Genomic DNA, 23,698 nt, shown 5'->3' with positions numbered 1-23,698 from the left:
TTATAAATAACTGCGAATAACCCAATTCATTACAGTCCTCTGCAAATAACCGATTTCATTAGTGTCCTCTGCAAACTGAACCCAACCACATTCAGCTAAAGTGAAACAGCGAGTTCGATTAAAAAATTTCAAAACGTAAAGTAAAATGTAAAACTTAATTGACTTGACTGCGATTTTATTAATCCAGCGGATTAACTGATACATAGAACTTTCCCAGAAATAGCGCAAACATCAATTTTAACCTGTCAAACATAGAACCTTCCTAGTAATGGCGCGTAATCTTTTTCACGCTTGTAAAACATTCAATCTGAACACACACAACTCTGCTTTGACCGATTAAAAAAAGAAGAGAAAAACATTAAATTATTCTTCCGGCGACGTCTGATTTGAGCAAGTTGCTATAGAACTGGCCTATCAGTAGAGAGTAGTGTGGAAATCAAACTTGACATGATCAAAACTATTAGGTCAGCCACGTTCTTTCAGAAATAGAGACACCCAGGTCAAAAAGAGGTGACATTGGTCCAGCCACACAAACTCCAAAATCAATACCAGAAAAAAGGTTTGTAAATTCATCCGTCCTGGTATATTGGCATTTCCACAGAGGTCAACGGCTTTCTAGTGCAGAACAATCATGCCATTCATGATGTTCCTTATGTGAAGAGAGGATCCAGGTGAAGCCGAAGAGAGTGGTCTGGTTAACAGGTTGTGGGTGTTTCTGTGATTCAATTCCACAGCAACCATGAATTATTCGTCAAGCAGCTGTTTATCCAATCCTAGTGGAATGGCAGTAGGGGAGGGCTCGTCTTGTGCCACTTCACCATACGAGATCTGCACACCTGAGGTCAAAGCTTTGCACATCCTCAGCCAAAATTTTCAAACTCTTATTTCTCCAAACAACCAAGCTGATTTCAGTGATGCCCAGATTATGGTCGGGGATGAAGTTGTTCCCGTTCACCGCTGTATATTGGGTGTCCGAAGCCCCTTCTTCAGAAACCTTTTCTCCAAAAAGACAACACCAACAAGGTCTAGTAGTACTACTGACAGCAGTACTAGTACTAGTACAGGGGAGGGGTTGAAGTATGAGTTGAAGGAGCTGTTGAGTGAATGGAATGTTGGGTACGAAGCATTTATGATAGTGCTGGGGTACTTATATAGTGGCAAACTGGTAGAGCCTCAAGCTGGGGTGTGTACTTGTGTTGATCCTATATGCCCACATGATGTCTGTCGACCTGCCATTGATTTTGCAGTGGAGTTGCTCTATTCTGCTTATGTTTTCCAGATCCCTGAACTGGTTTCTCTCTCCCAGGTAGATTAGTCACTAGTCCATTAGTTTTTCAATATATTTACTTTGAAGTTCACTAGGGTCGTGTCTATGATCGTGAACAAATTTTGATTTTTAGACATGAAGATTCATTATGTTTATGCATTGTTAAGAGCCTATATTTGTGGTTGATTGATTACATATAGCGTAGTATAACTCTACTTTTATGCAGTTGAACAGTTCGAGATGATTATTAGTAACTAATAGCACCTTGCTTGTCATAAATCATACCCCCTGCGGTCAACTATTTATCTTGATCATATGGGAAATCATACCTCCAGCTCTTTTCATTATCTTCCCTGCCTTTGAAAGGTTTTTAATCTCCTGATTCAGAAGAGTCTAATCTTGTAAATTTCATGACACCATCTTCAGTGATTCATGTGTTGTTGGAATAAGGTAAACCCACCCATTTGACCAAATATGTCTTATAATTATCGGCTCTTGTGGCAGCAATTTTAGTATCCACCATCTTTTCAATTTGTTCTCTTTTTTTTCTATGGCAATGTACTGGTCAAGTCTCTCAACACATTTTCATCAGGAACTTGTTCAGAAACAGCATGGTAGGGGCAAAGATCTACAACATTGAAAACAGAACTGATATCCAAATTTGCAGTCAAATCTAACAAAGAGGCATGCTCACTAATTTTCTTTAGTATTTTGCATGGTCCCACTTTTCTGGGTTTCAATTTGTTATATGTGCCTTGAGCTTTTTATTTTTATTTTTATTTTTATGCAAATATATCAAAACTTGCTCACCCTCATATACTTTCTCCTTCCGATGCAAATCAGCATTCCTTTTATATTGCTCATTGGTTAATTGCAGCTTGTGCCTCACTTGTTGTACTTCTTGTATATGCCTTGCAAAGTCCTCAGCATCTTGACTAACCCATTTCCCATTTCCCATTTCGAAGATCAATAAGATCAATAACTCTCTTAGGATTGTTCCCTTAAACATGGAAGGGAGACTTACCAGTAGACCTATTGATGCTTGGGCTAAAAGCAAACTCGACCTGTGCCAAAATCAAGTCCCACTACCTTGGATTCATCAACTAAGCATCAAAGCAAATTACCTAAAGTCTTGTTTACAACCTTGTCTTGCCCATTTGTTTGAGGGTGATAGGCTGAACTATACTCCACAAAGTCATCCAAAAGCGACTCAAAAACTTTGTATCCCAATCACTAGTAATAGTTTGGGCAATCTATATGCAAGTGGACAATTTATTTAAAAAACAAATCAGCAACCTTACTTGCATCTGGTCTTTTTGCATGCCATCTTTTGGAATGATCGACAACAACAAAAATAGATTCATTTTCTTGTTGAGTACAAGGTAAGCCCAACACAAAATCTATAGAGATGTCAACCCACGGTCCCTCAGGAACGAATAAAGGTTTGTATAAACCTGTGTTTTGCTGCCCTCCTTTAGAAACCTGACAAAATCTACATGTAGAAACAAATTTATTCTCTCCCTTACTTAATTGAGGCCAAAAAAATTCTCACTTACGAAGCTGTAAGTTTTGTCCCTTCGAAAGCGTCCCCCTCCCCCCCTCCCCCCCTCCAGCCATTTGAATGCATTTCTCGAATCAGTTTTTCCCTCTTAGATCCTGGGGGATACAAAGTTGGAGTCCTTTAAATTAAAATCCACTTACCAACAAGTAATTTTCAAACAATTTACTCCTTGCATTAGCAGGACTTTGAGAGCAGGAATAACTTCGCTGAAATAAGGATTAGCTGCATATTCCCCTTCCTTTCCTCAAACCCAACAATCTCATTGGTCATTAAGACGAGCTGGTGGTATCTTCTACTTAAAGCATCAGCCACTACATTAGTTTTACTACTCAAATGTTGAAAAACAAATGTATAATTCTGTAAGAAGGAGACCCATTTGGCATGTTTATGTGTCAATTTGGCTTGAGAGTTGATATATCTTATTGCTTGATTGTTTTTCAACAAAATGAATTCTTTGTGCAACAAGTAGTGCCTCCACTATTTCAGTGTTTGGAGTCTTGGATGATACCGTATCATTTTTTATCGTAAATACCATACCTCTTCTTGGTTTCATTTAGCTTCTCACTAAAGTAGGCAATTGGCTTGCCCTCTTGACCCAACACACCCCCAACGGCTACTGCAGAAGCATCACTCTCAATTGTTAATTCTTTCACAAATTCTGGTAAGGCAAGTATAGGGACTTTGGTCACCTTTTAAGTTGTTCAATCACTTCAAAACATCTTTCAGCTCCTTGAGTCCAAGAAAAATACTTTCCTTTATTACAATTAGTCAAGGGAGCACTTATTCCACCAAAATTTCTAACAAACCTCTTATTGAAGTTTACTAACCCATGAGAAAATCCTTATTTTTGTAATACTTTGAGGGATAGGCCGTTCAAGTATAGCCTTAACCTCATTGGGATACATGCTTACTCCTTCTGCTGAAATCACATTTCCAAGGAAAACTAACTTGTGTCTATAAAACTCACTTTTTTCAAGATATATTAACAATCTCTCTCTAAGAGTATCAAAAACACTTTGAATGTGTCAGATGTTCTTCCATGCTCTTGCTGAAAATTAGAATATCATCAAAATAGATTATAACAAACTTCCCAATGTAGGATCTAAATACTTGGTTCATGGTGTGCATAAAAGTGGTAGGGGCATTAGACATTCCAAAAGGCATCACCAACCATTCATATAGCTCATCCTTGGCCTTGAATGCTTTCTTCTGTTCATCCCATTCTTAGATTCAAGTTTGATGGTAGCCACTTCTCAAATCAACATTGGAAAATTTTTTAGCACCTGCCAAACAATCTAACATGTCATCCATTTTGGGAAGGGGGTACCGATACTTTACCTTGATTTTGTTGTGGGCTTTAAAGTTACACACATTCTCCATTTGCCTCGCTTTTTAGGTGAAAATAAAGCAGGTGTGGCACAAGGGCTCATGCTCTCCCTTATGAACCCTTTTTCTAACAATTTACAAATCTGCCTTCTCATTTCTTCATTTTCTTTTAGAGAATATCAATATATAGCTTGATTAGGAAGCTTGGACCCTGGTACTAAGTCAATATGGTGTGTAATACCTCGCGAAGGAGGTAAACTATTTGACAGCTCAGTTGGAGTTGTATCACAATATTTTTTCAACAACTTTTGCATCTTTGGAGGAGGTTGGATCTTAATAGGATTCCTTGCCTCTTTTGGATAATAAATAACAAGTTGATCCCTTGATCTCATTGCAAAATTTCTTATAGCTAGTTGAAATAAGAGACAAGATTGACATTTCGAATTATTCCTCTTTTTTCAATGGTTTTATGAGTGTTTTCTTTCCTTTATGCTGAATCTCATAAGTATTCTCCCAACCCTTATGGGTTACATTTCGGTCATACTACCAAGGCCTGCCCAACAACAAATGGCATGCATCCATTGATACTACCTCACAGAGCACTTCATCCACATTAGGGCCAATTTTGAATGCTACAAGGCATGATTTATCCACAAGCACACTATGATCTTTTTTTAAACAAGAAATCTTGTAGGGGTTAAATTTTGGAACACAAGAAAGTTGTAATTTGTTAACCATATTTGTACTCACTAGATTATTAGTAGATCCACAATCTATGATCACCTTATGTACCTGGTCCTTACATTTGCTCTTCCAATCAGCTTCAGCAGTTTGCTTGTCTCCACATATTAAGGTTCTTCTCAACATTAGGTTTTCTTTGGACTCAGCTTCAGCTTCTTCAGACCAAAGTTTTCCTTCTTCTTGGGCTACCATCACCTTTTTGGGATTTTGAGGGCAATCTATAGCCTTGTGGGATTCATCACAAATAAAATGCTTCAAGGGTTTCTGCTCCTTTGATTTGTCCATATCCTCTTCCTCTAAAAGCTTCCCCTTCCTTGAAAATATGGCTTTAACACTTTCATCTGGGTCTTCTTCTTTAGTAGGCTTGGAGGAACTACCTCTTCCTTTGTTTTGGTAGTTATCACCTCTCTTACTCTTAAATTTGTCCTTTTGGTTTAGCTTCTCCTCTTCCCTTAATGCATATTCATAAGCTTTATCCATCGTAGGCACTTTCAGCAATGCGAGCTCATCCTGAAGTTGAAACTATAGTCCATTCACATACCAAGGAGCAACTTGTCCTTCACTCTTTTGTATATCTGTTAAAATTTGAAGCCTGATGAACTATTTAGTATAACCTGTATTGACTGATCTTTTGCTCAAAATTTGAAAAACTTTAAGAAAAATTTGTTGGTAATTAGAGGGCAAAAATTGAGTTCTCAAATATTTTAGCATGTTAGGCTGAAGCCTAATCTTATCTTTCCCTTGTCTCCTTCTCAAAATCTACACATTCTCCCACCAGAGGGCTGCATGCAATTTCAACATGGATGTGCCGATTTTCACTCTTTTTGGATCACCCTCATCAATATCCTCCATTCCAAAGTACTACTCTAATTCTTGGACCCAATCTAGAAATGCATCTGGGTTGAGCTCACCTTTAAATTCAGGAATATCAACCTTTATCTTAGAACTTTGGCTTTTAAGGGTTCGATAAGCCTCTCCATAGGGTCTAATGCATTAGCAACATTCCTACGGAGGTCAGCATTCCTCCTATCCCTTCCTCCCCAATTCACATGGACTCCACTCTGGGCTATTGTTGACTTCTTTGATACCAAAACTGATGCAGAGAGTACCTCTACACTCCTTTTCATCTCGTCTCTCAGTAAAACTGTTCAATTATTTACATTCATAAAATCCATGAAAGATCCTGCTTCTGAAAATAAAATGGTCATAGATGTTCTATCCATCACAAGACAACAAATAACTTTAACTAAATGAAGCATAGCTCAGATTTGCTGCATCAGAAATACATAAATAAAAAACAATAGAGAAATAGAAAACAAAGTAATGTCCATTCTTTTGATTCCAAAAAAAAAAAAGGTTTACAATCCCAAGCTTTAGCACAACGCTCTCCATCCAAAATAAAAAACATTCCCTCCAAAAACTGCCAACAGCCCCACAAAAAGGAAAGAACCAGCCAAAAATTAGAAGTGTCCAAATCCGACAGTTACAAACCAAACAAAAGTAAGAACAACAAAAAATAAAGGAAGATTGATGGGTAGTGGATCCATCCATTTAATCGATTGTTACTTTAGTACAGTTTATAGGGGAACTGGCATATGATGGAAAAATAAGTACCTGCTTGTGAAGGACTGGCAGACATTAGAAACTGTTGCTTTGCAGGATTTTGTTGGAAGAACAATCCACACCATAGCGCACAGAAGGCTCTATAGGTTTGTGTTTAATATTAGAACATCTCATCATGTTCATGGGAGGTCCTACGTTTGAGTTGTAAGTGGTCCAAGAAAAATAACAAATTTTAGATGGCATAGTAAGCCAAAATGATGATGTCAGAAGCATTGAATGCAAGAGTATTGATAGTTGTAAAAAGCCTAGACAAAACTCCTTGGCAGTTGAAATGTTTATCTATTCTTCTTAGGGATGGCATGCGAAAAAAGTTATAATTTAGAGTAGCAGGTTACTAATAGTATGCAACACTAGATGTGAGATTGTGGTTGATTCCAGGTTTTGAGAATTTATAACCATACAAGTAGGAAAGTGAATCACATTTTCAGTTGATTTGAGATGCACTAGAAGAAAGAGATGCGGCCCCTTACAAAGTCATAAATAGCCTGCTCTTTTCCTCTCAGTTGATGATACATAATATATGGAATCGATTCCTTAGAACAACAAGAAAATGGTAGAACGAGAGAAATCATGGGTATTTAAGCTGATGAGTGACTTGACACTGGCAAGTGGGAATTTGAAATCATGTCAAGATGAGGTAAACTCTAGTATGTATGAAAATAAGTTCCAAGGTGGAACTGCCAATCAATATCAATTTGTTGAATGAATGGAATGGTGGATAGCAGAGATTTGTACATACAAAGAAGAAAAGTAACTTGGGAAAAGCATTGAGGTCCATGCTAATCAAGGCCTATCATTCATTAGTGATTTTGATTACAACATAGAAGTTAAGATTTCTATTGAATTAATTTGTTCCAAATACAGGTTTAAAAGAAAGTGGAAGAAGAGAGAATCCATTCAATGTTTATGTTGAAGCTTTGTGGGATATTCCTAGTGTATTCCCCTTAAGACTTGGGTATATGATAGCATACCCATGATAGTTGGGTTAAGAAAGAAAGAAAGAAAGAAAATAAATAGTGTCCACAAATGACCAAAAATAAATACATGGGACTGGAATGTACATCAGATGCAATAGCAAAGGACTAGAGCCAAAAGGAGGCCCTAAACATAAAGCAAGCACACATGGGGGCTAACCTAAAAATGAGCATTACCCTCAAGCAAGTGCAACTATAAAAAGACTAATGTGGGGAAGACCTTGAAAGGTATTAAATAGAAGAAGACCATCCATGCAGGGAATCAAGACCCTCAAGTGTCAGCATTCCATTTCCAATACATGTTGGAAAAGCCAATAAAAATTTCATTGATTTTAGTGGGAGTACCAATGCAGTGTTTGAGAATGTTCACTGGGGAGAGTCCACAAAAAGTTAAGGGAGCTAGGATGGACAATCCTGGATAACATTTGAAACCGAAGAACTGTTGGTAGTGGTAAAAAACTGGTAATCTAATCCTTCCTCTGTGAAATACACCATGGAAGGGAGGTGAGGGAGGGTAGCCAATGTTGAGACAAGATAGATCCACAACCACTAGAGTGAGAACCGGGGTGGTGAGGAGCCTTAGTCGTAGAGGGAAGAGCAATGCCTCACCAATCTATACCTGTCCATTCATGAAGCAGTAGTGCCTAAAGCGTGCTTGACACCTCTTATAACAGGTTGAAAGAAAGAAGTAATCAATTTGCTAGAATTGGGATCACTACTGAGAGACCTATGCTCAAACCTAGAGATCTCACAAAGAAAAAGGGCCAAGCACCTCTGATCAGGGTAGTGGAAGAAAGTGGGAAGAGAGCCACCAATAAAGAATAATACCTTCCATAGATTTCATAGGAGACTAGAAACAAGAAAATGAAATGCTCCTGAAGAGAATAGAGACAGCATAATCTCTAACTCTGCAAAATATGGTGATTAGTCTCAACACAAAGCTGATAGGACCATACCCACAACTAGGGAAGAGGAATACTCAAACTTAGAAATCAATGAAAAGCTTTTGGAGAAGATATGACACGTTTTGTGAGTGTAACATATAAAAGAACAAGCGATTACATGTTTAAATAACCACTGTTTGTCTTCTTATCCAATTATTGTTTCCAGCTACTTTTGGTGAATATATGGCTATATAATTCAATTTACTCAACCCTGAAAGGATAAGAGTTTTCCTACACAGCAATAAAGAATGAAATAAAAAATGTTTGTATTTGGGTTTAAATGTGCCAATTCTGCAATGCTGTAATATCATTTTTAAAATAATAAACTTCCCAAAGAAGAAATATCGGTGTATATACCATTTAAAGGTAAGCGTGCACGTGGTTGTCTTCTATCTTTTAACTACTCAAAAATGCTGAATTAATCTTAAGAATTATTAGAAAGACCTTCCCAAAATTGTCATGGTTTTTTATTAACATTGGTTATGTGGACAACTGAATCATATCCTTCCTTCTTACTGTGCTTGAACAAATTCTATTGGAGAACATCATTAAAAAACATGATCAACTCAGAAGGCGTCAGTGACTGAGTATTCATGTACTTGCTGTCATAGATGGATTGAAGATCATAGACATTTGTGACAACACATATTTATTGAGTGGCTCCTTAAAAGTCAAAAGATGCTATTTTCAAGATAAAAAGATTCCAGCAAATTGTTGTTTAGGTGTTTTCAGATTGCAGTGATATTTGTTATCTATGTTACACATGATTTTGCCAGTCTTCTTGATATATGTATTGGGCAAGTTTTGTTCAATTGGAGGAATCCATATCTGTAATTAGTAATTACCACATTTGGCTAACATAACAAGGTTCAATCAATAACAGTGTTGAGTACGAATTACTCATTGATTCTTATTCAGAAATACATCTGATGTAATGCTACTTTTTTCATGTACATTCACCTTGAGATCTCATAACATCCTTAAAATCAAATGATATACAAGACACGAGATCCAACATCAAGTAAAAAGCACAAATATAACAGAATTGCTATTCATTTGCTCTCAGTTAATTGCTCCAATGGGATACATTTGCTTTTTTCGTAAAGTAGAAAATAAAAACTAAAAAATCATGTCAAAAGTTTTGCATCTCAGAATGCTTTGATGTTTCTTTCTTTCTGCCAGACTACCCTCCCTAACCCTCTTTCACGAGCCAACTGGCATTGCTCTTATATATTGTTTCTTGAGAGGCTGTATATTCTAGTTGATTTTTTTTCTGTATTCACATGCCTTAATTTTATACTTTTCTGAGCTTTTTGTATAATCAGAGCATCTCCATGGTCTTTGTGGATCTCTGGTTTCTTATTGTTTTCTGTATATGCACAAAGGATCATATATGAAAGTTTGAGGGAACAGTGTTTCTGACTTAAAGTTCATTTTTAAGTGAGATTTTTCATCTCTCCATCCTTTGATAGTTTTGAAGCAGTTGAATAATGAAATGAATCCTTCGATGTGATGAGATGTAATCTCATAGGATAGATATTTTGCTTATCTTGTTTCTGGTATTGCACAAGAGATATATTGTTTGTACATGTATTCCTAATTAGGACAATCTGACGTTGCCTTTACTTGGTGCAGCGGCATCTCCTAGAGATTGTGGAGAATGCTTATCCAGAGGACGTCATCCCAATACTGGCAGTAGCAAATAAATGTCAGAATGGAAATGATCCATTGTTGACAAAGTGCCTTGAGCTAGTGGCGAGATCTGATATTGATCATACAGCTTTTGAGAAGGAGCTCCCTCCACAGGTAGTTGTTCAACTTGGTGAGCAACGGTCACAATTGGGTTTGGAAATAAGAGATACAATCTCTCTGCATTACAAAAATGTCAGGAGAATACAGAGAGCACTTGACTCTGATGATGTCGAGTTGGTGAGAATGCTGTTGACTGAGGGCCCAGTTACTCTTGATGATGCTTATGCTCTGCATTATGCAGCGGCATATTGTGATTCAAAGATTACAAGAGAGCTGTTGGAGCTTGGAAATTCTGATGTTAATCTTATAAATGCCAGAGGATACTCAGTGCTTCATATAGCTGCAATGCGCAAAGAACCTGCCATACTCGTGTCACTTTTAACAAAAGGAGCTGATCCTTCTGAAGTAACAAAAGATGGAAGAAATGCTCTTCAGATCTTGAGGAGACTTACTAGAGCTATCGATTACAATAGCTCAACAGCAACAGGCAAGAAGACTCCAAACGACAGGCTATGCATTGAGATACTTGAACAGGCAGAGAGAAGGGAACCACTCTTGGGAGATGCATCTCATTCTCTTGCCCTGGCAGGAGATGATTTACGCATGAGATTGCTTTACCTGGAAAATAGAGGTGAGCTTTGAGTTATTAGTTTTTCACTTGCAACAAGATGATCAAATTTTGTTTCTAGTTATGATTGCATATTTGGCAATCATCTATTCCATACTGCATTCACATGATACAGAATATTATTATATTTTTAATTAGCATATGCCATGCTCTACTCATCTGAGTAATGAGTAATAGTTGCTAACTATAACCGACTTGTCATCTGCTTTTGTGGCATTAACAGCTTGGTGAGATGGATTTCCTTAAGGCTTATCAAAGATACTTGTATATGTAAATTTTATTTATATTGATTGATTTAAAAATAATTATTTTGCCTACCATCCTTTGTAGCCTCGTGACTTTAATGAACTCTAAGGTCTGGGCCAATTGAGAAGATACTAAAACAAAACGAGTAACTAGGGCCATACGTAAGTCTATGAGAATTTCATCTCTGGGGCACAGGAGGCCTTTGCAAAAAATTCATCCCGAATCTTGTCATTGTGATGTAGGCAAGCAATCTCGCATCACCAAAAACTATAGAATTAATATGACTCAGACGATTTTCTGTGTTGGGAGCAGATGAGTCATGGAAGTGAAGTGATTTTTCTCGCTGACTTTGGTAGCAGCAGGAAACTCCCAGTTACACTTGTAGTTACAACAGCCTTACAGAATACCCACCTGTCACATAATTCTAACAGCTTGTTGAAGCTGGCAGAAATGATTCATTATGACAGTTGGCAATATCTTTTGTCCTATTCTTATATTATGCTTCCAGTGTGTCATCACGGGTCACATGTTTTATTGGTTGCATTTTATTTGTGTAGGCTTTTCATAAAACAATTGGCATTCATAAATGGCCCATCAAGATTTCATTGGGAGTTTAAAACACTTGCAGATTGGGAAGTTGAATACTTATTAATCTATTTTTTAATAGCCCATCAATAAGCCAGGACCGTTTTGGCAAATGATTGATTGGAGTTTGATGATTGTAAATGCTCATCCAATCATTCATTGGAAACAACATAAACAAGAGGAACCCATGTTGAAGAAATAAGTGATGATGAAGGAGCAGAAGATCAAAAGATTGAAGTAAAAGAGCTGATCGATGAACCTAAGAGTAGATTTTTAAAAGCTATTGTGTGCTGGTTTGTAAGCTAAATTTGGAAGCTTAAGCCATGAGGAGCATACAGATTGGATCATTGATATAGAAAATTACTGACTATGATTCTATGGAGGGACGTTTGCCTGTATCATGTGTGGTTTGTGGATTGTGTATAAATAGGACAAAGGATAGGTAAATAGAAAATCAAATCTTGGTATAGGATGGTTGCAAAGTTGATGGCCAAGTTCTTGCCTTTAGATTATCAGATAAATTTCAAGAAATTTAAAATCTGATAAAAAAGGAGATGAATGTGAAAGATCACATGGAAGAATTCTACAAGCTCACCATTCAGGTTGGTTATGTGGAGGATGAATGTTAATGGTTTCTATATTTCTATTCAAGATGAATTTGGTGTGATGAGATTGAGACAATGGAAGAAACCTATCAATGTGCTTTAAAGTAGAAGAGTAGTTGTCTAGGAGACAACAAAATTCTTCTAGAGGGAGAGGACTGTTCTCTAGAGGAAGAAGACAAGAAAATAACAGCATACACAAGAAAGAGAAGCAATCATTCTCTAAATAGCCATTCTTGACAAAACCTGAGAGGAAGTGGGAATTTCAATTTTTCAAAAGGACTACTATAGCAGAGGATTCATGGAAACATCTTATAGGTCATACACAAGAAAGAGAAGCAATCATTCTCTAAATAGCCATTCTTGACAAAACCTGAGAGGAAGTGGGAATTTCAATTTTTCAAAAGGACTACTATGGCAGAGGATTCATGGAAACATCTTATAGGTGTGGAGAAGTGGATCATAGAGCATTTGAATGCCCACAAGTGTAGCGTAATGGTATTAAATGAAATGAGGCTAGGAATCATATTGCCCAAGTAGATGAAGAGAGTGTTACTTCACCCAACCATGGAAGAACTAGAGCATGGAGAAGCTCTCATGTTGAGGGGAGAACTGTTGAAACTCGCCAAGAAAGAGAATGAGCTGATTTAAAGAGTCTTTTCAGAATCATATGCCAATCTAGAGGCAATTAGTATGAACATTTGGTGGAGAGATGGTAGAGAAGCTTGGGTTAAAGAAGATTGATTACTCAAATCTTGGTAATTGAACAACATATTATGAATTTTGAAATTGGTTCCTATAAGGATAAGATTATATATGATATTATGTCAATGGATTTTTATCATGTCTTGTTAGAAACCCTTGGCAGATTGATAAAGAAGCTATACATGATGAAAGAAAGTTTGAATTGATCCCATTGAAGAAAAAAGGAGAAGTGGACAACAGTCATAAGGTTTGTTTGGTCTAAGGAAAACAATTTCTAAGAGTGGCAAAGAATGAAAAAGTTTGTTTTCTTTCATTTCCAAAAGCCATGGATATTGGGATTGTGGGTAGAGTGGATGAAATTCATTTAGGTGAAGTGTTTGTTGGAGGAATATGCTGAAGTTATTTCTAAGGTTAATTCTTAGATCAATCTTACTGAATAAGGCAGCATACAGGGAAACACCTATGGATAGTAAGGTGAGAAGGCAAGTCCAAGAGTTGTTGGACAAGGGTTTGATTAGAGAGAGTTTGAGTTCATGAGTGATTTCAACCCTATTAGCACCCAAGAAGAATGGATAATGGCATATGTGCATGAGTTTACGAACCATCAACAATATAATCATCAAATATAGATTTCCATTGCTACATATGGATGACTTGACGGATTCCTTGAGTGGAGCTAAGCGCTTCACAAATATATTTGAAGAGTGGATATTATCATATCTGGATTAGAGAAGAGGATAGGTGGAAAACTACATTCAAGACAAAGGATGGGTTGTATGAGTGACTCATTATGCCATTTAGAGTGACAAATTCACCAATCATGTTCATGAGGCTGATGAATGATGTGCTGAAACCATTTCTTGGTAAGTGTGCAACAAATTATTTGGGTGATATCTTGATATTTAGTAAAAGTAAATAGGAACACTTGATGGATCAAGGTTATTTTTTCAAAGATTGAGGGAAGGGAAGTTGCTGGTCAACTTAAAAAGATTCATCTTTATGAAGGAAAAGTTGATTGGATTTGAGAAAGTGACTGAATATGGAATGGCCATTACCAAGAAATATGTTAGAGGCAAAAGTTTCCATGGTTTGGCAAGTTTCTATCATGGAAAACAATGAAGGGTGGTAGGAAATAACTTATTTGGACAGTTGTAGAGAAGATCTTTCAACTTTAAATCTATGTTACCCCGAGTTTTCAGGACGGGGATGGCAGGGGATGACGGAATGCGTTTCCGGGATGGCAAATTTTTTTTGCCAAATTTGGGGACGGCTATATAAAATATAAGGAAAATTTAAAAAATATTGGAAAATTCTAAATGTTCATATGAAAACATAAATAAAGCATGCATATATACATTATTTTCATATGAAAACATGGATATAGCATGTGCATGATACTATGAAAACATTTTAGAATGTAAATTCTGAACATACAACATTGTCAATACTCGATATGCAATTATGCATTCATAATTCAAAATTTCAATTCATTCACATTGTCAATATGCATATCATAATAGATATTAAAGAAATAACATACAAAATGTCAAAATGCCCAAAGGCTACACTGTTTCATTGTCAATTACGATATGAAAATCAAAATAGTACTAATGAATTAATATTCTTTTATTTTGATTTCCTATTTATAATTTATTATTTATTAATTTTAAATTTTAAATGTTTAACAATTAATTTAACAATTTAATATTTTCTATTTATAGTATGAATTAATTTTAAATGTGTGATATGAATTAAATTTTAATAAATTTAAAATTTCATTAATGTTGCCTTTTAATTTTTTTAATAACAATTTGAATTAATAGGGGCCCATATTAGAAAATTAAAAAAAAATTGACAATACGACATTTTTGATTTTTTTAATATTTTTTAATAGTCTTAGATGTGGGGGACGTCTCGCCATCCTCGGGATGGATTGGGGACGTCCCAGCCGTCCCCGGGACGTACAGACGTCCCCCACAACTAGGGCAGACGTCCCCTCTAAATTCTTGGGAATTTGGGGATGGGGGGAAACGTCCTTTGGCCGTCCCCAAGTCCCCAAAACGTCCCTGGGACTGGAATGGGGGTTTTCAAGCCGGGGACGTGTCCCGAGGTTACATAGCTTTAAATAAAAAACTTTGCTAAGTCGCCCTTGTATGGGGAAAAGTACAGATTTGAGGTCTGAATACACTTTTTTCCCATTAGGTATGGGTATGGGTTCATATATACATATACATTATAAATTTACAAATTATAAGAACAATAATACTTATAATTTCCAATGAATGGGATATTTAAATACCTCGTGATTTGTAAAAAGGAAAATACTCATAAATTCACAATATGATAATTTGGTGATCTAAAATGTCAATACAAAATGAAAATTATGATCAATATTTAATAGTTTTCATGTTCTTCTTCATCAAGAACATCAAAGGTGGCATTTAATTCAATTTCATATGAACAACAATCAATGGAAATGTCACTTCCACCAGCCATATCATATGCAAAAGTTGCTTCATTTATAGAGACTTTGGCAAGTTGTGCAACTATAGTTTCTAAGTTGGCACACTTAGGAGTTAGATCCCAATTCCTTGTGACACCCTTTTTGTAATTAGGGCTCTTATGTGACAAGAGATGCAAGTTGGAGCGTGCAAAGACCAAATCTTTTGCTTTTTTTGCACCCAATTGATTGTGGTTGTAACAGAGTCAATAAAGGAATTTGTACTCCTATTCTGCTCAGCTGAAGAATCACTTGCAACCTATTGAATTTACATGAAACATTTGCAATTACAAAACAAAATTTATAATATATAGTAGTCGAAGAAAAGTAAGAAAGTTAAAAAATTAAAAGATGCATACATGAGAATTTCTTTTGTTCCACGGTTCGTCTCAAGTACCTTGAGTTTCCTGTGGCTCATTCATGACTGCCCTAACCCCAGATCCGGCCTCAAATCAAACCCCATACGTGTATAGGGGGCCTTGTCATACTTTGCAACATAGAGAAAAAGGCAAGAGAACAGCCACTTCTAACATTACCAAACTTCAACAAAGTGTTTCAAGTTGATTGTGATGCTAGTGGGACAGCAATTGGTGGAGTTTTGAGTCAAGAAGGTAAACTTATTACCTACTTAGTTAGAAGTTGAATGAAACGAGGAAGACGTATTTAGTTTACAACCAAGAGTTTTATATAATTGTTCATGCATTGAAGAAGTGGAGGCACTTTTTCTATCCAAGGAGTTTGTTTTATTCATGGACCATCAAGCATTATGTATGGTTTATAAACAGCCAAAGTAAGTCAAGTCAAAAGCATTTGAAATGGGTTGGGTTTCTTCACTGTTGGTCATTTTCCATAAAGCATAGGAGTTGAAGATTGCATAGGGTTGTTAATGCTTTCATTAGAAGGTGCCTTTTGTTTCATAAAATGGTAGTAGAGGTCATTGATTGACTCCATACTAGAGTTATATGAGGGATGATTTTGGAAGCTTGGGTAGTGTGCAAGAGCCCAATTAACATGGATAGGTCTCTGAGGCTGGATTACTTTAAATAAGAAGGTTTGCTGCAAAGCACGATGATTGTGCATACTTTATGGTTCAATGAGGTAGAATTTGGTGAGAGAAACATAGTGAAGGTGTAGCTGGACACTTTGTGGTGGACAAAAGTTGGGTACAATTGTGTGAGAGTTATGATTGCTCAATATTAGTGTGGACATGAAGAATGTTGTGTAAAGTTATAGAGTTTGCCAATATGGCAACGAAACGAGTCAAAATACAAGTTTGTAATAGACATTTCCCATGTTCGAAAGACCATGGGAAGATGTATGGATTTTGATCTTGGCTACCAAGAATCCAAAGAGGCAATGCCTCTATATTTATTGTTTTAGATAGATTTTAAATATGGCAGACTTTATAGCTTGCAAGAAATTAAGTGTTGCCGTTCATGTTGCTACTTTGATCTTTGGGGAGATGGTAAGATTGCATGTTTTGCTGAAGAGCATTTTCTCCTAGAGGTATATAAATCTCTGGGCTATTTTTGGTATACTTTGTGGAGTAATTTAGGCACTAGATTGATTTTCAGTTCAGCCTACAATACACAAATGGATGGGCAAAATGAGATTGTCAATAGAAGTCTTAGAAACATGTTGACATACTTAGTTGGGAAAAAGTCGATAATGTGGGATACTGTTTTTGCGCATGTTGAGTTTGCATGCAAAAATTTAGTTACTAAAAGTACAATGAAGAGTCATTTTCAAGTTATGTTTGAATACAGCTCTAAAGGAGTAGATGAGTTGAGGAGTAGAATGATTTGGGAAGTAATAAGTGTTCTCTAGAGGGTTTTGTTGAATATATGCATGAGTTACACAAGCAAGTGAAGGAGAATCAGGAGAAGAGAACGATAAAATACAAGCAGCATGTTAATCTTAAGAAAAGAAAACAACAATTTGAAGTTGGAGAATTGGTCTCAGCTCATTTGAGGAAGGAAAGGTTTCTAAAAGGAACTTATAACAAGTTAGAATGGAAAAAGATCGGACCTTGTAAAGTCTTGAAGACGTTTGCAACAAAGGTCTACGAGATAGACCTCCCAAATGTAGATATCTTGCCAATTTTTAATATTGTTGATTTCTATCCTTATTATGAGGACAAGCAACAAGAGAAACAAGTACAGGCTCAAGTTCATTAATGGAGGATTGGGTTATGTCAGTTGCTTGAGAAGGTAATTGATGAGGTAGAAGTTGTGTATGCCTTCTGAACAATCAACGAGACAAGAGGGAAGGACTACAAAGAGTATTTGCTGAAATGAAAGAACAAAAAAATTGAAGAAGCAGGTGAATGCATCGGAAGTTGTTAAGCTTAGAATCTTAGCTCAAGATTCCACATAATTTTCATGAGTAGGAGCTTATGGTTCATTTCACTTACCAACTATGTTTGATTCAGGAGCATCTAGGTTGACAAGCAATCTTGCATCACCAAAAAATATAAAATAAATATAGCTAATAAGATTTTGGGTTTTTGAGAGCAGATTAGTCATGGAAGTCAAGGGACCATTCCAACTGACTATGGCAATAACAGAAATCACCCATGCACACTTGTAATCTACCTGTTATTGACCTACGGCACACTTACAGTCAGTCAACCTATGGCACACTTAAGGTCAGTTTAAAGTCTTAGAGAATACCTGTAGACAATTTTAGCATGCTAGTAACAGCCTGTTGAAGCTAGCAGAGATGACTCATGCTGACACCTGGTGATATCGTGTCCTGGTCATTTTATTTGATGCTTTCAGTCTGTTAGCACAAGCTGCAAGTTTTCTTGGTTGCATTCTATCCTGAAGGCATTTTATGAAACACATGCATAAAATCTCCATCAAGATTTTATTGCTAGTTTCAAACATCTGCAGATTGGGAAGTTGAATGCTTGCCGATCTTGTTTATATTGGCCCATCAAGAAGGCAAAACTATTATGGCAGAAGCCTGATCGGAGTTTAATGATTGAAACTTTTATCCAATCATCCATGTGATATTTAGGGCCAATAAGACGAAGACAAACCTCTATGAGAGTTTGGGGCATGTAGAAAAACGTGGGCAGGCTGTTTTGGACAAAAAATTTGCCCTAATCAAGACAGATCAGGAATGTTCAGGCAAGAAAGAGGAAAAACAAGAAGGGGCATGTGTGAGAAAAAAAGACAGCAGTCTGTCTTGATGAAGAGAGGGGAAATCAGGTGAAGAAAGAGATCAACCAGATTTATCATCCATACTGGGCAACAAAGAATCTTTTGTCTTATTTTTCTGTGTCGTATAATGAGTTTATATTCTTTTGGGCATATTGTAAGCCTTTGACAGGCAGATGTTTCATAATTTTAATGCAGTAAAACATTGTCTTTTCTTTTGTTTGGTGGATGCATACATTTGTAAGTTTGAGGCTGCTAGGTTTAGGCAGTTGTTCAGTTGACCCCTCTGCCTAGGCTGCATCATTGGGTAAAATTGATGCAATGAGTAAACAATCTGTATTTTTTCTGGAAGACATTGCCATGGAGAGCCTTTGGTGGTTCAAGAAATTATCCAGCAATTTTTACTTATTTTTTTTCCCAATTGAAGATAGAATAGTAACAGGCATCATGTTTTCTAAATTATGAACTGCGTTTCTTTGCAAATTCACTATTTCCCTTCTTTTGATCATTCAGATTTGCTGCTTGTGCTCAGTGGTAAGCATATTAATTGACTTCTGCATGTAATGTTTGAAGTCAAACAGACATCTATTAGATGGTCTGGTTAATAAATTCTAGCTTGCATTTGGCCTCAAATTTAGATTGATTTAGAGTTGACTCATCCACAAAATGCCAAAGGATCAGCATTCAAAAAAATACAGAGTCAGTCCTAAAATCTAAGAGCTCAATAGTAACTCTTGTTGTGGTTATGTAGGGACTATAAAGATTGACCAAAGCAACACAAGCGATTCCAATTAATGTCTCTCCTTTGTAATGGAAACCCAATTTTTTCTGTCCTTGTTGTAAATATTGACAGAATGCCAAGAAAAGAAAAATGAATATTACCATCCCTACTCTCACAATGCTTGATTACCACAAGAAATGTACCTGTCCATGTTGAGATGCATGTGTGTGGGGTGCTAACTACTAGCATTTTGCTAATAACTAGAGCAACATAAACACATTTTGTAAAGATTCACTTCTGGCATTTGAAGAACAAACATTCAAGTGATAGGGAGAGCAGGCCAAGGGTCAAAATACGTGCATATAAATTTGTACTAAAAAACACAAATAAAAACTTTTACTTGATAGGATACACGGATGCAGGCTAGGGCTCCAGAGCACTTTCTTGGGTGAGTAAAAAGTAGGTGATGTCTTTTCTTCACCAAGGCGGAGTGCAAGGAAACACCAGGAGCAGAATGCAAAGCGATTTGGATTTGTAGAATCTTGGGTGAGATAGATCTACCATCAGATCATCTGACAATGTTGTTTCAGAACAATGGGGTGGCTTGAAGATGCTGAAGATTACAATAATAAATGAGAAATCTAAGAGAAAACAGGTTTATTTAGGGTAGTCTACAGTGTATTCTGATATCATGTTTTGGATACGATAGACAAGTTTCCTTGGGAAATTGTAACTTTGTTTATTTAGGGTAGTCTACAATGTATTCTGATATCATCAACATGCTTCATGGACTCAATACGGGGACCAAATGCCGGTTTAGAGATATCTGTGTGTACTTTGTCAAAAACTAGTTCTGAAGGTTTGATTTTCAATTAGTTATTAAATAAGCATATGTATTGGGCAGTTTCTGATTAACTTTTTTGACTTTTTATTGTACAGTTGCTCTGGCAAGGCTTCTGTTTCCTTTGGAAGCAAAACTAGTAATGGATATTGCTCATGTGGATTCAACTTCAGAGTTCACATGTAATGGATCTTCTAATCTTGCAACAGTGAATCGGGGGGGCAGTGTAGATCTTAATGTGACACCCATTGCAATCAACAAGGAACACCTTTCCAGGATGAAGGCCCTGTCAAAAACTGGTGTGCCTTGAGCTTCTCTTCTCTCTATGATATATATGTTATTTATAATTAAGTCTTCTCTTATTTATGCATTTGTTCTTCTTGCAGTTGAATTGGGTAAGCGCTTCTTTCCTCGTTGTTCAGATGTCCTGAATAAGATCATGGATGATGATATGTCAGAGTTTGCTTCTTTAGAGAAAGGCACTTCAGAAGAGCAGAGACTAAAAAGACAACGCTATGATGAACTTAAGGCTGTTGTATCAGAGGCTTTCATGCAGGATAAAGAAGAATTTCAAAAATCAAGTCTGTCGTCATCATCATCATCATCATCTCTAAGAGATGGTCAGAGACATAAAAAAGTTCAAAAAATACAGTAAATTCTTTGAGATATCTTTGTACATAACATGCAACAAACAAATGGAAACATGCAACAAAGAAGTGTTTGGGTGCTCCTATTCTGCTTTGATAAATGGTGGGTTGGAGCTTTTACAATAATGTCCACTTCAAAGGATTTATTGCAGTGCGTGGGTTAGTAACAGTGTCTTGTCTCTTAAGGTGGTAAAGCTTTGAGCAAGAGATGTTTCTATCCTTCACACTTCACATAGCTTTATAGTTGAGTTATAGTAAGTTTCAGCACAGTTTGACAGCAGAAATGTTACCAAAGAACAATAACAACAGGAGTATTAGTGAGTTAAGAAATCATACAGCATGTGACCTTAGTTAAAATTTATTTCTATGTTGCTTGGACAGAGAGGATAAGCGGGACACCTCATTTTAACAAAATTGCATAGGCCAGTGAGAATATGAATTCATCTAAGTGGAGTCTGCATCTCACTTGCCAACTATATTTTGTGTGGGTTAGATGGCTTCCATGATTAATGCCTAACAATGGCATTGACCAACTTGTCCTCCAAGCGTACTTTGTAAGTAACTTTGTGTATTATAAACCAACAGGTTGAAGTTGTAGACTTTGCTGGAAGATTCCGGAGTTGTATGCCCAGAAGTCACTGCAAATGTTTGGTTTACTCTCTTTCATTCATCCGTCCAACAAGTTGCAAGTGTAGCCCACATGACCAACTGTGGCTTCAAAGTTGCATTACAATATTTCTGTTGTTATTTTCCACTGCAGAGCTCTGCATATTGTTGTATTTATAGATTGCTTTTGTGTGAGAAAATTATAACTATTAGTACCATTGGGTGCAGAGTTTTGATCGTTTGATGTGCCTTGTTATTGTGAGTTTTGATTTGGAGAGCAATATAGCAGGTGCCTTTTAAGTGCCATATAATTTACAATATAATTTTTTTTTATTATCTGGAGGTATTTTATAGTTATAACAATGGATAGAGATGGAGATGCAGTGTAATAAACTGAGTGTTAATAACTTTTTATTTTTAAATTGACAATGATTTGCATGTCAAACTTGTTGGCATTTTGAGTTTATTGGCATTTTGCATAGAGATTGCTTAATTATATGTTGTCATTGATGTCAATTGAACCAGTAAAAGGTATTCATGTTATTGTTGATATTGTTGTTTTTGATATTAGTTAGTAAATAACAATGGATAGAGATGGAGATGTAGTGTAATAAACTGAGTGTTAATAACTTTTTATTTTTAAATTGACAATGATTTGCATGTCAAACTTGTTGGCATTTTGAGTTTATTGGCATTTTGCATAGAGATTGCTTAATTATATGTTGTCATTGATGTCAATTGAACCAGTAAAAGGTATTCATGTTATTGTTGATATTGTTGTTTTTGATATTGGTTAGTAACCGGTAAGAAGAGAGTTGTAGAAGATGTTGTAACCGGTATGTAAAGTTAGTATACCAAAAAATACTGTAATTAGTATACCAAAAAATACTGTAAACAAACTCTTAAACAGTTTAGCAAATTATCGGTACAATTTACTAATAAACCGATTAAGATAAATGCAAACCAAATAGCAAACAAAGCATTCACCCACGGGCACAATCACCATAACACAAGATATTTGACGTGGAAACCCAAATGGGAAAAACCACGGTGAGCAGAAACTCACAAGTAACTATTTGCAGAATAGAAACTAGACCGGTTAAGGTCATGCAATGTTCTTCACCAGAATAGATCCTGTTAGAAATCTAGATCTTTGTTAGGAGATAAGTCCTGTTAAAGACTACCTTGTTAGAGGATTTCAAATCCACAGTTGTGAACCACCTTGTTGGAAGATTTACAAAGGCTTTGCTAGGCCTACCTGGTTAAGGGTTTCAGACTTGTCAAAGATGTGAGTAATCAACAAGTGAGTGATCTAGCTAATAGCACAATCTGTTTAATTAGATCCTTGATAGCTCATTGCTAATGCATTTCAACATTACTTCAATCTTCAATATCTCCACACTCTATAGACTTAATCTTCTCTTCAATGATTGCACATAACCTCTTCAATTCTATCTCTCATACTTTATCTCATTCTCTCATATATGCAAACCCTAGACATGATGTCCTTATAAAGAAATCTGATTTCATGTCGGTCCAATAGGATTAGATTACAAGTTCCTAGGTTCAGTGCATCTGGACACATTTGATAACACGACACAAAATCATGCCAAAGTGTCGGTGGATGATAACTCATCACACATTACAGAAATACCGGTTGGTAACTCATTACAGAGTAATACCGGTTAATACAATATACCGATTACCAGTTTGTCAAAAATGAAGACTAGAAAATGTTAACTACCGTTTTGTTCCTTCGTACCGCTTGGGGTCTTCATACCGCTTGGGATCCTCGAACTGCTTGGGATCTTCATACCGCTTGAGTTCTTCAGTCAATCTATGACCAGTAAACATCTTCTGCAAAACACCGATAATCTAAAGATTATACATTCAATAATACACAATACTGGTTGAAACAATTACCGGTTGAGCATAACTCATACATTAAGAAAGTGTGTGTCCATCATCAAGAAAGTGTGTGTCCATCAATGACAATCAAAACATCATCAAAATGCCAACAATCTCCCCCTTTGGCATTGATGGCAACACTTAGGAAAATTTTTACATCTAAGTGTTTTACAACAAAAAATGCCATAATCAAAATTACTTCCCCTAAGCATATACACTATCCTTTTTGCAAAAATTACAATGTACACTACTCCCCAAAAGTGGTAACATGAAAGTACATGAAATGGTAACATTCACCAAAATTTTATTGTTACACTACTCCCCCTTTGCCAACAATGACAAAGTAATGCAGAATAA

General features: G+C 36.3%; 1 protein-coding gene across 1 annotated transcript; it reads left to right on the top strand.

Annotated features, from left to right (window-relative positions):
• Positions 1 to 220: 220 nt before the first annotated feature.
• Positions 221 to 21,674, top strand: LOC131034869 (BTB/POZ domain and ankyrin repeat-containing protein NPR1). The gene is made up of 4 exons (XM_057966466.2): positions 221 to 1,306; positions 10,072 to 10,819; positions 20,279 to 20,479; positions 20,567 to 21,674. Exons 1-4 carry the CDS (start codon positions 740 to 742, stop codon positions 20,833 to 20,835), a joined length of 1,785 nt encoding a protein of 594 aa, XP_057822449.1. The 5' UTR covers positions 221 to 739; the 3' UTR covers positions 20,836 to 21,674.
• Positions 21,675 to 23,698: the final 2,024 nt, after the last annotated feature.

The sequence above is a fragment of the Cryptomeria japonica genome, chromosome 10 (assembly GCF_030272615.1).
Source record: "Cryptomeria japonica chromosome 10, Sugi_1.0, whole genome shotgun sequence".
Taxonomy (NCBI): Eukaryota; Viridiplantae; Streptophyta; class Pinopsida; order Cupressales; family Cupressaceae; genus Cryptomeria; species Cryptomeria japonica.
The sequence above is the reverse complement of the archived record's forward strand: the minus strand, read 5'-3'. Positions and strand labels throughout refer to the sequence as shown.

Coding starts and splice junctions, on each gene's coding strand:
- LOC131034869 (XM_057966466.2), top strand. CDS start 740: ATGAATTATTCGTCAAGCAGCTGTTTATCCAATCCTAGTGGAATGGCA. Junction 1,307..10,071: donor AACTGGTTTCTCTCTCCCAG/GTAGATTAGTCA, acceptor TACTTGGTGCAG/CGGCATCTCCTAGAGATTGT. Junction 20,480..20,566: donor GAAGGCCCTGTCAAAAACTG/GTGTGCCTTGAG, acceptor TTCTTCTTGCAG/TTGAATTGGGTAAGCGCTTC.